Here is a 13,860-nt window from a genome sequence, read left to right on the forward strand (position 1 = left end):
TCCACAGAAGAAATATTGAAAGATCCTAAACTCCCATCTGTTTTGTGATGTTTACGCAAAAAAAAGGTAAAACAGTTGGCCCGGGGTACTTGTAATACCAATTCCCAAGAGGATGGGTAATGGAGTTTATTTTATCCATTTCCTAAATCTTAACCAAACTGAGATAAATACTGTCATATGCATTTGTGACGATAGTAAGATGAGGCTTTTCCCACCAAAGCTTGAGTTATGGTTCTGCGTCAAAACGGTGTAGGGTACGCGTCGACGTGTACCACACGCCGTCACTGACGGCGTCACCTCCCAAAAATTGTAACTACGCGTCGAGGCGACGCAGACCAAACGCAGACGAGAGGGCTGTGATTGGTTCACTTCGTAGCAACGCATTTCCGGTTTCCAGTTTGAAGCAGTCGTGAACTTTCAGCGCTCTTTTCTTCGTGTGTGTGTGATTTTTTTTTGTTTTGGTTTTTTGCACAATAGTTGTCCTTATCTCTTTGATTGACTGTGACCGGAAAAAGTCGGATAAACCATTCAGGAAAAGATCGCTAACTAGCGGTCGCGGGGGTACTGCACCGCGGAGAAATGGAAGGACGGAGAAGTCCGAAGGTTCACGACGACGTCACGGTGACGCCGTGTGCTCTGCGTTGGTTTGACGCAGAACCATAATTCAAGCTTTACACTGTAATTTGCATGCTCTCACCTCTAATTTAACTTTACTACTCACAGGTATTTTCAGGTTTTCATGGCATATTCATGGCATATTTATTTGAACGCTCTCTTAACAATAGGGTGTCCTTTTGTGTCCAAAATGTGTCACATCGGGACAAGGTGTTAACACAGGCAGCTCAGTGGTTCATCATTGTTGTTACTGTTGTTAACTACTGCTTATGTCTCTCCCTCTTGGCATTGTGTTATCACACACCCAAATGCTCCAAATTGTAGAACTGTCAAAACATCTGCTGTTATAGACGTCTGCAGACCTGCGTATGATCCATTTATAAAGTGCTGATGATCAGCAACATCTGGCAGGAATGTACTTAATATTGCTCATCTTTTTTTCTTTGTCTTTGCAGTTTAATTGTTTTTAAATAAATAATATTAAGCTGAAAATAGTTATATGTTGTTTTTTGATTTTTTTTATTATTGTTATTAACTTGTTATAGTTCTTTTCTTCTTTCAACTTCTTTTCCAATGTAAAAGTTTTATTTGATGACTGTTTTAGTGATTTCTTTTTTAGGCAAATGACTAAATGTAAGTGTATCACCTCTACGGTCTGTTGGTCAATAAGTATATTTGCTTCTTCAAAATGTTGAAAAAAAAGTCAAAATATGCTTTCATTAGATATTTCAGTTGTTCCTAATTATACAAACACTCCGTAAATGTTCTGTTCTGTTATGTTTAGTTCTGTTCAGTGGTGCGGTCCGAAGGCAGTGCCTTCCTCAGCGTCGGTGGTTAAAGAGCTGGTGGACTTTGAGTCGGGACAAACATCTGGAGGGTTTACTGCTTTTATTTATCCTATATCATAGAAATTCCTTGATGTTTACAGGTAACCAGGGTATTTCCATCCAAAAAGCTTCTCCCCTGATGCCTGTATTTTTTCCATGGAATTGTTAATGTTACCTAGGTGAACTGATTTTGGTCTGACATATTAGATATATCTATTTTAAAAACATTTTGTCCCTATATAAAACGTATTCATGGTATAAAGTATTAGAGATACAAATGTTGATATTTAAGTGGATATAGAAGGTATCAGTATGGACAGAGAGAGTAAGAGAAATGAAGTTTTTGGGTGTTATTACTGATGAAGCTATTTCTTGGAAGTCACATAAAAACAAAAACTGCAAAATGAATTGCTATGTTTCACTAAATAATGAATTATTTGGAAAATAATGCATTATATCTATTTCCTAATTCTTTTTTCATATCTGACTTATTCTATAGAAATTTGGGGAACTATGTAAAACTTACACAAATCTGGTTTTCATTTTACAGAAAAGAGCAATACAACTCATTAGTCAGTGCAGATATAGAGATCACTCCAGTCCAATATTTATTAAGTCACAATTATTAAAATTTGGTGACCCAGTTGATTACAGTGTTTTCAAGCTAATGTAAAAAGAACATTTTTGACAAGCAATATACAAAAAAGATTTGGAAAAAAACCACAAAGCCATTATAATTGAAAAGGATGTGAAATATTCATAAAACCAAGATTCAGAACAAAAGTGTTGGAGCGATGTGTTTCAGTGTACCGAGTTGGTTTATGCAAGAAATAATCTAAAGAAGCAAACTCAATTATCATAAGAAAATATGATGAATGAGTTTAATTTGGTTTATTCTGTTTTGCCCTGTGGCTTTGTGTAGATAATTAATGAAGAGTAAAATATGATGAATTTGGTGGAAATCGGTGGCATGTTGGCCTGCAGGTGTTTTCAATTCAATTTTATTAGTTAATTACTTTTTGTTTGTTTCATTATTGAAAAGGGCAGATTATATAAGATTGTATCATTTCTGCTCCTTTTCATTCATGTATGTATTGATTGTTTTGATTTGTAAAGAAGGCAATAAATGCTTTAAAAAAAAAAGAATGTCAGTTAAAAAGACACTGATGACAGATTACCTGTACAGGTAGCCTTCCCCATGCTGATTATAAAAAACTTCACATAGAAAATGTCATTTAGAACAAGTCATCCTTAGGGTCCTGGACAGCTCAGTGAGTTGAGCTAGCAGCATTTACAGAGGCCAGTTGCCCTCGTGCAGGCAGCGCAGATTCAAATTCCGGCACCCTGCAAAGTGCGTACAAAAGAAAAAAGAACAGGAATTTGCAGATCTTTTATATGCATTTTCTTTTCATATAGAGCTTAGAAATCATAAGAAACATGTTTTCCCTCTTCATGCTTTTGTAATGGATGCAGTTTAACATTGTGTTGCTGGAGGATGAAAAGCTTTCTCTGAAAAAGTAACTGTCTGGATAGAAATATTGGGTCCTCTAAAACCGTTATACACATCACAGCATTGATCTTTCTTTACCAGCTCCCCATTCAACACACATTTATGCACTCTCATACCAGAGAAGACGAATTTTGAACTGAATTCAAGAGTTGGGGCAGGAACAACTGGGACGGGGACAGGAACGGGTGGGACAGGAGTCAGAGGCAGAGTCCTGGCCCAGCCCAAGAAAAACATATCCAAGGGCAAATAACACACACAGACCAGCAGGTAGAAAGGAAAAGACAAGACAATATATAGAGGGCTGGCAAGATACAGGTGCAAACATTCAGGGGAGATTGGAAACAGGAAAGTCAAACATGATGTAACCCAAAAGAAACCAAACTTTGAAGATAAAACAGGAAACAGGTCACAAACAAGATGAAAACTGACAAACCAAGTAAAACACAAGAATATAAACTCAAAACCCTACAAAAAAAAAACCAAACAATGACCAAGAGTCAGGTTAATGGAAAATCTGCACATAATATAAATTTTTCCCAGAAGCACATGTCATCCTCTTTCCATATATCCATTTCCTCTGGTTGGTCGTATATAACACCCTCAGGTCAACCTTATCAGAGCTGTAACCAAAACAAGTCCAAGTCCTCTATTCTGTCTCTTATTACTTGTATAGTTTTTGCAAATGTTGCACTCATCCAGTGCAGGCGTTGCACTGTTGGGGTGTATGTGAACTGACACCTCTTGTTTTTTGTGTTTTTTTAATGTTTATACCTGACTGGGTAACTGCACGGAATTGCATTTCAAGGGATCAATAAAATGTTCTGATTGTGAGTCTGAAAGCTGATATCAAGCCTGGTTCTCTCTCCTCCTGAGTCCAGAGGAGACAGCACCAAGCTTTACATAAAGAATGTGATATTTGGATTGATCTGACAGAATGGATCTTGCCTCCATCCATTTTAAAAGAGCTTTGGCAGAGAAGGCTGCATTTCTTGATCGTGTTATATGACTTCTTCTTCCCATGATAGAACGTGCATTTGTGGATGGTATGACAAACTGTGTTCTTAGAAATGGATTTTCCAAAGCGTTTCTGAGTCTCAAGTCCATCTACAGAATCATGCTTGTTTTTAACTCGTTGCCACAGTGCTGCATGAGAGCAACACAATATTGTTTGTCAGCCTCGTCCTGAGCACACAGGGATTTTTCCAGATTCTCTGAATGCTTTCATGATATTGTGCATTTCTAAACATTCGGGCTGGGCACTTCATGTGCATGACATGTAAATAAAAACTTAAATCAATCAATCAATCAATCAATCAATCAATCAATCAATCAATCAATCAATCAATCAATCAATCAATCAATCAATCAATCTAAATATGAGCTACTCAAATTCTTTACAATTTCAAGCTGAGGAGTATGTTCATTAATAGTTTCCCTATAGATGCAGTTTTTGTATGTGAACCTCTGCCCATAGTCTCTCTGCAACTCTATGATTCTCTTCAATATCCAATCAGTGACTTATTGCAGCTTCTCTCTGGGAGGGTTTCTCTTTAGAAATGCAGAACATGTAGGGCCTCATCTTCCAGCGGGGCCACATTGTGCGCGAGGGGATGCATTTGCACAGTAGCACATATACGCTATGGATGTGCATATGTGAGGCAGAGGAGAGAAAATACCTCTAATCTGACCGCGCAATCATTGACAGCTCGACATCTGACCAATCAACCAAGCATGTGCAGGCAGACTCTTGCAGAGCTACAGAAGGTTAGATTTCAACATCTCGTCCAAAAGACATCATGATCCAGGAGCGAGCTAGAGAAAATTAAAACAGGCAAAACACTCGGAAACTGTGTTTCACTTGAAGGTAGATGTGTTGTTGAAATAAAACTTTGTGGCACAAACACCTGAGCTGTCGAGACAGGAAACATTGTGTTTTTCCAGTGGCTCTGATGGACATTATAACGCCTTGTTATTCACCTCTATTGAAAAAGATCGGTAAAATGACCGGTTGGTCGTATATAAGTGACAAATTTTAGCCAATATTTAAAATCTTGGGTATAGTTTTATATCAATTTATGTTGTTAAGAAGTGTTCAACCTCATTGATGCAAATACGTGTGCATCTGTACAAGGCGCACGTGCATGTTTAGTTCTGATTTCAGACCTTTTAGACCTGCTTTCAGTTTTTTGTGGGGGATTGAGGTGGTGGAAGTAACTTTCTTTTGTTGAGTTTTGGCTATTCGTGACTCAGGTTTATTTATTTATTTCAGTTTTAATTTAATATTTGTTGGGGGGGGGGGTCCAAATAACATTTCGCTTAGGGCCCCAATTTGGTCAGGGGCGGCCCTGCTACCACCCATAGTTACTTTTTCAGCCCAAGTGTTGTCCAGTTCTCTGTTTTTCAGTCTTGATATTCAAATTGAAAATGAACTAGCGATTTATGAATTTCTCTCTTTCAGTAATAGCTAAGGCATTCTGCTAAAATGTCCGTTTTTTATTAGATGTTCAAATCATTTGTCTTGTGTTTTAATTTCCATTTGACACTGCGTCCCTGCTGTTTTCTCTTTTTTAACTTGGATTTTCTAAACTGGGCGATGTTAAAAGTAAAAAATAAGTGCGCCCATGAACTAATTCCAAATTTGTCATCAATAGAATCTTCCCATTTTTACATCCCAGCAACCAACATGACAGCAAAAATATAAACGCCAGACAGATAATTGGAATAACTGAATCTCTAATTTCCTTAGAGAATATAAAAGCATGTAAAACAAGGGCCAATATTGATGCCTAAGCTCGAGGCTATTAATAGAGAGTGACGTCATGGAGCTGGGGGCGCATCTCCTCCTCTAGAGCGGAGTCTGAAGGCTGATTCATGGTTCCGCGTTGCACCGACGCAGAGCCTACGCCGTACACTACGGCGTAGGCTCTGCGTCGATTTAACGCAGAACCATAAATCAGGCTATAATCAGCAGCGCTCACATGGACTGTTGGAGGTCCCTCCTTCTCCCTCCTGGACCGGAACCGGGCAGCAGCACATGACTCCCAGGACTGAGCGAGGCTCTCATAGCGCATGATGGCTGCGGGGGATGCGGCTGTGCGGCGCCGCTCCGGGGCTCCCCCACCCTCCGGGGCTCCGCTCCGCCTCGGACCCGCGCCCCGGGCTCCGCTCCCTCCGTCCCGGCTGCTGCTCCTGTCCCTGGTCCTCCTGCTCCTCCTGCTCCCCGCCCCGGCGCGCTGCCTGCTCGGGTTCCGGCCGGAGCGCACCGGCGCGGAGCTGTCCGTGGAGGACGGGGTGCTGAAAGCCACCGAGGGGACGCGCTTCACGCTGCGGGTTTACTACTCCTCCTCCCCGCAGAGGCTCAACCGCACCGCCGGGACCCGCGCCAACAACGCCGCGCCCTGGATCGCCTTCATCGAGGAGCCCGTTCCCGGCCGGGAGGGCCAGGTCCACCCCAAACGGAACAAGTGCATGGACAAGAACGCCAGGACGTCCGACATCGAGGTGCTGGGCTCCTTCAAGTCCGCTTCCAGCCAGAACTCGGTGCTGGTGGAGCTGCTGGCCAAGGACCTGCGCAGGGGGGAGAAGGTCAAGTACTACTCCATGTGCGCCTTCGACGGGTCCCGGTGGGAGCACTACCGGACCCGGGACTTCTGGGTGGCCGTGGCGGAGCGCCGCGCCGCCCCGGAGCTGTGGCTGCAGGTGCTGGTGTCGGTGCTGCTGCTGGGGCTGTCCGCGCTGTTCAGCGGGCTGAACCTCAGCCTGCTGGCCCTGGACCCCGTGGAGCTGCAGGTGCTGCAGAACAGCGGCACCGACACGGAGCAGAATTACGCGCGGAAGATCGAGTCCGTGCGTCGGCACGGGAACTACGTGCTGTGCACGCTGCTGCTGGGCAACGCCATCATCAACGCCTCGCTGGCCGTGTGGATGTGCCAGATCCTGGGCATGACCTGGCTCTCCACGGTCATCTGCGCCTTCGGCATCTTCTTCATCGGGGAGATCCTCCCGCACTCCGTGGCGTCGCGGCACGGCCTCGCCATCGCGTCCAAAACCATCTGGGTGACGCGGCTGCTGATGGTGCTCTCCTTCCCCATCTCCTACCCCATCAGCAAGCTGCTGGACCTCATCCTCAACCAGGAGATCTCCAACTTCTACACCCGGGAGAAGCTGCTGGAGATGCTGCGCGTCACGGACCCGTACCACGACCTGGTGAAGGAGGAGCTGAACATGATCCAGGGCGCGCTGGAGCTGCGCTCCAAGACCGTGGAGGACGTGCTGACGCCGCTGTCCGACTGCTTCATGCTGGCCTCGGACGCGCTGCTGGACTTCAACACCATGTCGGAGATCATGCAGAGCGGCTACACCAGGATCCCCGTGTTCGAGAACGAGAGGTCCAACATCGTGGACATCCTGTTCGTCAAGGACCTGGCGTTCGTGGACCCGGACGACTGCACGTCCCTGAAGACCATCACCCAGTTCTACAAGCACCCGCTGCACTGCGTCTTCAACGACACCAAGCTGGACGCCATGCTGGAGGAGTTCAAGAAAGGTGAGGGGCGTCTTAAGCCTGATTTATGCTTCTGCGTTAAATCGACGGCGTAACCTACGGCGTAGGCTCTGCGTTGGTGTAACGCGGAACCATAAATCAGCCTTTAAATAGGGGCAGTCTCTCCAAATGTGTGTTTTTTTTTGTTTTTTGTTTTATTTATGAAACTTATCAAACTTTTCAGAATAATTAGCCAGAAATAATTATAACTAATTTGTTCTGAGCCTTCCTTTTTTTTTTAAATGTATTTTTATTTTTTTTTAATTGACAGATTTATAGCCTACAGAAAAGGTACAAAACATCCGGATAAAATGCTGTTACAAATTAAGGACAGTAAATTATATATCAAAATAAAATAGAAGGCTTGAGGTTTAAGGAGGAAAAATACACACCCGTTTCAAATGCTATCAGTCCACTGAATAGAAATGTATCATGTGTAATCAGAGCCTTGACTGGTGTGAGTAGATGGGATACTGTCGGTAGATTTTTGTCATTATTCTTGGGGTTGATAATGGCTTTCTCTTCGTGTTCAGGGTTTGGGTTAAGGTTAGGTTTTAGGGTGAGGGTTAGGGTGAGGGTTAGGGTTAGGTTTTAGGGTGAGGGTTAGGGTTAGGGAGAGGGTTAGGGTTAGGTTTTAGGGTGAGGGTTAGGGTTAGGTTTTAGGGTGAGGGTGAGGGTTAGGTTTTAGGGTGAGGGTTAGTGTTAGGTTTAGGGTGAGGGTTAGGGTGAGGGTTAGGGTTAGGTTTTAGGGTGAGGGTTAGGGTTAGGTTTAGGGTGAGGGTTAGGGTTAGGTTTTAGGGTGAGGGTTAGGGTTAGGGTTAGGTTTAGGGTTAGGTTTAGGGTGAGGGTTAGGGTTAGGTTTAGGGTGAGGGTTAGGGTTAGGTTTTAGGGTGAGGGTTAGGGTTAGGTTTAGGGTTAGGTTTAGGGTGAGGGTTAGGGTTAGGTTTAGGGTGAGGGTTAGGGTTAGGTTTTAGGGTGAGGGTTAGGGTTAGAGTTAGGTTTAGGGTTAGGTTTTAGGGTTAAGGTTAGGGTTAGGTTTTAGGGTGAGGGTTAGGGTTAGGGTTAGGTTTAGGGTGAGGGTTAGGGTTAGGTTTAGGGTGAGGGTTAGGGTTAGGTTTTAGGGTGAGGGTTAGGGTTAGGTTTTAGGGTGAGGGTTAGGGTTAGGTTTTAGGGTGAGGGTGAGGGTTAGGTTTTAGGGTGAGGGTTAGGGTTAGGTTTTAGGGTGAGGGTTAGGTTTAGGGTGAGGGTTAGGGTTAGGTTTTAGGGTGAGGGTGAGGGTTAGGTTTTAGGGTGAGGGTTAGGGTTAGGTTTTAGGGTGAGGGTTAGGGTCAGGTTTAGGGTGAGGGTTAGGGTTACGGTCAGGTTTAGGGTGAGGGTTAGGCTTAGGTTTTAGGGTGAGGGTTAGGCTTAGGTTTTAGGGTGAGGGTTAGGTTTAGGGTGGGGGTTAGGGTTAGGTTTAGGGTGAGGGTTAGGGTTAGGTTTTAGGGTTAGGGTTAGGGTTAGGGTTAGGGTAAGGGTTAGGGTTAGGTTTAGGTTTAGGGTAAGGGTTATGGTTACGGTCAGGTTTAGGGTGAGGGTTAGGCTTAGGTTTTAGGGTGAGGTTTAGGGTTAGGTTTAGGGTGAGGGTTAGGTTTAGGGTGAGGGTTACGGTTAGGTTTAGGGTGAGGGTTAGGGTTAGGGTCAGGTTTAGGGTGAGGGTTAGGGTTAGATCTAGGGTGAGGGTTAGGGTGAGGGTTAGGGTTAGGGTTAGGGTGTGTGTAGGTGAGGTATGATGACTCTGAAATGTGTAGTTGAGCGTAGAATGGTGACAAAACATCTACTGAGCCTAAGTTTCGTTTTCAATAGCAGTAGCTGGGTTAAAATACATAGAGAAAGCCATTATCAACCCAAAGAATAATGACAAAAACCTACCGGTAGACAGTATCCCATCTACTCACACCATTCAAGGCTGTGATTACACATGATACATTCCTGTTCAGTGGACTGATAGCATTTGAAGCCGCTGAAAAATAAATAAAAACAAAAGATCAGGAAATATCATATTTTTCACATAGGCTTCTCATTTTAACCGCTTTTGGGTTTATGCTCTGTTTAAGACTATCTGAATACAATATTAATATAGCTTTGAGAACAATTATATTTGGACGTTGACTAGCAAATTTAGTACAGTGAATATGATATTTAGCAATAATTAAGAGAAGGATGATTAAATATACTTTGTCTGGGCTTGTCATATAATTTTTTGATACACTAAATAGTACATGTTGAATGCTCAACTTAAAGGAAGAATCAACTTTAGCATTTATAAAATTATTAAGGTCAATCCAGAGAAAATGAGTATATGTGCAATTCCAGAATAAGTGAGATATTGTTTCATCCACATTACCACAAAAAGAACAGAGTGTGTCAATGTTTATCTTATATTTAACAAGATTGGTCTTGACTGGATAGCATCTATGAAGTATTTTAAAAGTAACCTCTCTTACTTTGTTTGTAATAATACATTTTCTTGACAAGACCCATGTGTTTTTCCAATCTATCTTATTATAAGTTACTCCAATAGAAAACTGCTGCAGGTTTAGAAAACGTGTGTTAAGTTCTTGTAACAGAGATCCTATGAGTGATGTCACACACATTCAGACAGGAGTCTTTTGCATTAAAAACTTTCAACATTTAAAGAGTAGAATAATCTTCACACACATATCAAACATAGAGTTGACTGATTTCCTTTTTATTTGAAAACACACATCTATGTTTTCTCTTTTCACACGACCCTCAAAGTTTCCTCTTCTCTTCATGATTGCAATACTTTTCTGGCTTTTATCTGCCTCATGGACGTGAGCAGATCCAGGAATTCAACAGCTTTCTCCAACACATTTCTCCAGCTTTAAGCAGTCAGTGGTGACGTGCACGTGAGCAGAAAACCCATGTGATCTGGTTGTCACAGCTGATTATGGCTGTCAAAGCTGTGCCTGCAAGTTATTGTGATAGGCTTGTTCTTTCTGCATTTGGGATAGTGAATCTGTGGTTTCCCAGCTTGTGGTGACAACCTGAGCTCAGTGATTCCCCTCGTTGTGTCTGGTGGTCAGTAGCAACCTGAAGCTGGAAAACAGTGTTTGACGGGCCAGAACAGACTTTTCATCTGATTTTATTCAGATGAAAATGAATAAAATAAGAAGTGAAATTCTGAAAAGTTGCACACGGACACAAAAAAACTGCTCTTCCACTTTTTGGTATTGTAATTTATTATGGAGGCAAAAATAATAAAGCGACTAAAAACTTTGAGTCACTGGCTTGTAAGTTTCTCCATGATTTTTTTTTTTAATTAAGCTGAGATTCATGTGTTTTTTCTTTATTTGACATCAAACAGTAACTGTATTTGTACCAAAATACAACAAACAGAATACCAAACGTTACATTAGGTTTTGGAAATCCATAAATGGATGAAGTCACATTTAAAGAAGAGACTGAAGCGCGATAAAAGTCCCCGTCTGGACCAGCTGGACGTTAAAAAAGACATCTGCATGTGTTTCATCACAAGTCCTCAAACCTTTCGCTCATAGTTGAGCTCCTCACTGTTTCACAACAAAGTATTGTGATACATCAGGAATGCAAATATATAGCAGTGAATAGTAGCCGGAGAAAAAGGCTGGAGCTCATTCAGTCTGCACAGTTTTCCTCTGCACCAACGTGACATAAACAGTTTGCAGTGACTCTGCAGCAGACCGTACCGTCTGCAGGCACTCCAATTTCTTTTTTCTTTTTTTTTTGTGCTGATTTTAAAGAGGGAGGGGTTCAGATCATCCAATCACAGGCCTCTGTGCTTATCTCTCCCTTCCTGCATCTTTCAGAGCTTTACATACTCAGCAGTTCTCTGTATTTTTTTCCTGCTGGGTTTGCAGTGAGGACAGGAAGACAGATATGTAAACAGAGCAGGACACCTTGACCAAAGCAGCCTGTATGTACAGGACACACATGACAGCTCATTCATCACTATTTATTTCCTATTTTGCAACATGAACCATCTCTTAGACCTGTGATGCATTGAACTGAAAGCTTTCTGGCTCACTGAATATTTTAAATGGGCTCTCTCTGTGTGTGTGTGTGTGTGTGTGTGTGTGTGTGTGTGTGTGTGTGTGTGGTCTTCCGGGGGGGGGGGGGGGGGGGTTGGAAGGCTGGATGACATCTGAAGTGTAGGATCAGGATGAAAACATTGCTGTCCCACAAAGGGGTTCTGGATGAGATCATCTGCACAGCCGGGTCATTATGAACAAGGTCTTTCCTTCTCTCTCCTTGGGTGCCCCTCTTCTTCTTTCTCTCTGTAGCGACACTTTAAGGCACTGCAGCAGAAAAATGCAGCCCTTTGCATTGGTTCCAGCGAGGCTCCTGCAGCAGCTCACGCTGAGACAGAGCAGTCAAGATAAAGAAAACGCACATTTGTGCCGTTTCTTCATAAATATCAACTGAACTCTCTCCTCTTCCTGTGTCCTGCACGCAAGCCTGAGGGTAGTTCAGCTGACTTGTGCTTCGGCTCCATCTCATCAAATTATTCGTGTACCTCAGCTTATTTGTTACCATCCGTCAGCCGTATGCCGTCAGCTGACAACGCGGCTCACTAAAGAGTACGGGGAGGCTGGTGCAAGCCATCGTTCTGCATGTGCCTGCAAGACTATATTCCCAGATGTTTTTAAGCCCCAACTTAAAGCATAAAGGTTTTATAACTCAAGAAAAAAACCTACTTTGTATTATATCCACATGATTACAGCACGGGAACAGATGTAATGACCCAAAGAAGGAGAGACACAGGGTTAAAATACAAATAATATTTGAATAAAAATGACATAAACCCACATTTGATTTGCAGAAGAAGAGAAGATATATCAACTGTGTTTCAAGAAAAAAAGAAAAAAACAAGGTAATTTTGACTTTAATGGCACCATCACGTCTCCATAAAGCTGCAACAGGGGATATGTACCACTGTGTAGCATCCCCTCTTCTTTCTCCAGATGTCCATATATGACTGGGAACTAAGGAAACCATTAGCTGGAATTTGGGGAGTTTCATGTCAAATCTTATCTGATATAGTGTTTGAGGGGCTCAGTGTTCCTATAGGGTGATTTGTTGTATTATTCTTTTGTTTCCTTCATGATGAAGGTTGGTTTTTACGGTTGGTGAGAGGACAGCGGCAGGTCCGTTCATCACCTGGACTCTTATACCAGGGTTTTGCAGTGGATGCAGTTTGAAAGATGCAAGGCCTTGGCTGTAAAATCAGCCGTCTGGATGGGAGCAAACGTTTCTCTAAAACCTGTATATACCTTTCTGCACTGATGTGTCTTTTCCAGATGTGCAAGCTGCCCATCGCCTAGGCACTATGAACCACCACATCACAAAACAATGCTGGGTTTTAAACTGAGCGCTGATAACTCTCCTCTTTAGTCTGGAGGACACAGCATCCATGGTTTCCTAAAAGTCATTTTAAAATCAGATTTTTCCTACGACAGGATCTGTTTCCACATCTGTCCAAGACAGCAGCTTTTCTCTTTGTTGTGATGGAGCTGTAACCTGCATTCACGGCACCACAAGCTAAATTACTTCAGGAAGTGTTCCTGAGCTCATGCAGTGGTTTTCATTACAGAATAATATCTGTTTAATGCATTGCCACCTGAAGGCCCCACGTTCGCTGACAAGTTTGCACAGAGATTCCTTCAGATTCTCTGAATCCTTTGATAATATCATGCTCTGTAGATGATGACATATTTATAGCCTTCACCATTTTACACAGAGAAATATTATTGTGGAATAATTTCAAAACCACCCCTCCTTGAACCGCCACCTTACTGTGGTGGAGGGGTTTGTGTTGCCCGAGTGATCCTAGGAGCTATGTTGTCGGGGGCATCACGCCCCTGGTAGGGACTCCCATGGCAAACAGGTCCTGGGTGACGGGCCAGACTAAAGCCGGGCATACACTGTGCGATTATTGGCTCGTTTTGAGCCGATTTTCTAGTCGTGCGACTATTTTTTGCATCGGGACGGATTTCGTTGCTCGTGCCTCGAGCTGTGTACGTGGGGTAACGACGAGAGATTAACACCTCACGACGAGCTCCCGATCACAAATCGTGAGCCCGCAAGAAAATCAAACGTGTTTGAAATCCTGGTTGTGCTACGACCCGATTGGCCTCATCCTTTCGCAGAGAGCATACGCAATATCTGATGTCACGTCAAAAAACTATTATTTGTAGTTTAATTGTTGCATATTCATATTACAAATCATGTTTTAATAGCAGAAAAAAAGACCGCATTTCCACGTACGGTGCGGGTCGCCACGTACCCTACGCCATAAGCTCTGCGTTGGTGTAACCAACGCG

General features: G+C 43.1%; 1 protein-coding gene across 2 annotated transcripts in view; it reads left to right on the forward strand.

Annotated features, from left to right (window-relative positions):
- Positions 1-5,974: 5,974 nt before the first annotated feature.
- LOC133448822 (metal transporter CNNM1-like) overlaps positions 5,975-13,860 on the forward strand; it is a 31,913-nt gene continuing 24,027 nt past the window's right edge. For both annotated transcript variants that reach the window (XM_061727726.1, XM_061727716.1), the window contains exon 1: positions 5,975-7,498. In XM_061727726.1, the coding sequence (XP_061583710.1) occupies positions 6,022-7,498 (1,477 nt within the window). In that variant the 5' untranslated portion in view covers positions 5,975-6,021. The remainder of the gene's footprint in view (positions 7,499-13,860) is intronic.

This window comes from Cololabis saira, chromosome 1, assembly GCF_033807715.1.
Source record: "Cololabis saira isolate AMF1-May2022 chromosome 1, fColSai1.1, whole genome shotgun sequence".
Classification (NCBI taxonomy): Eukaryota; Metazoa; Chordata; class Actinopteri; order Beloniformes; family Belonidae; genus Cololabis; species Cololabis saira.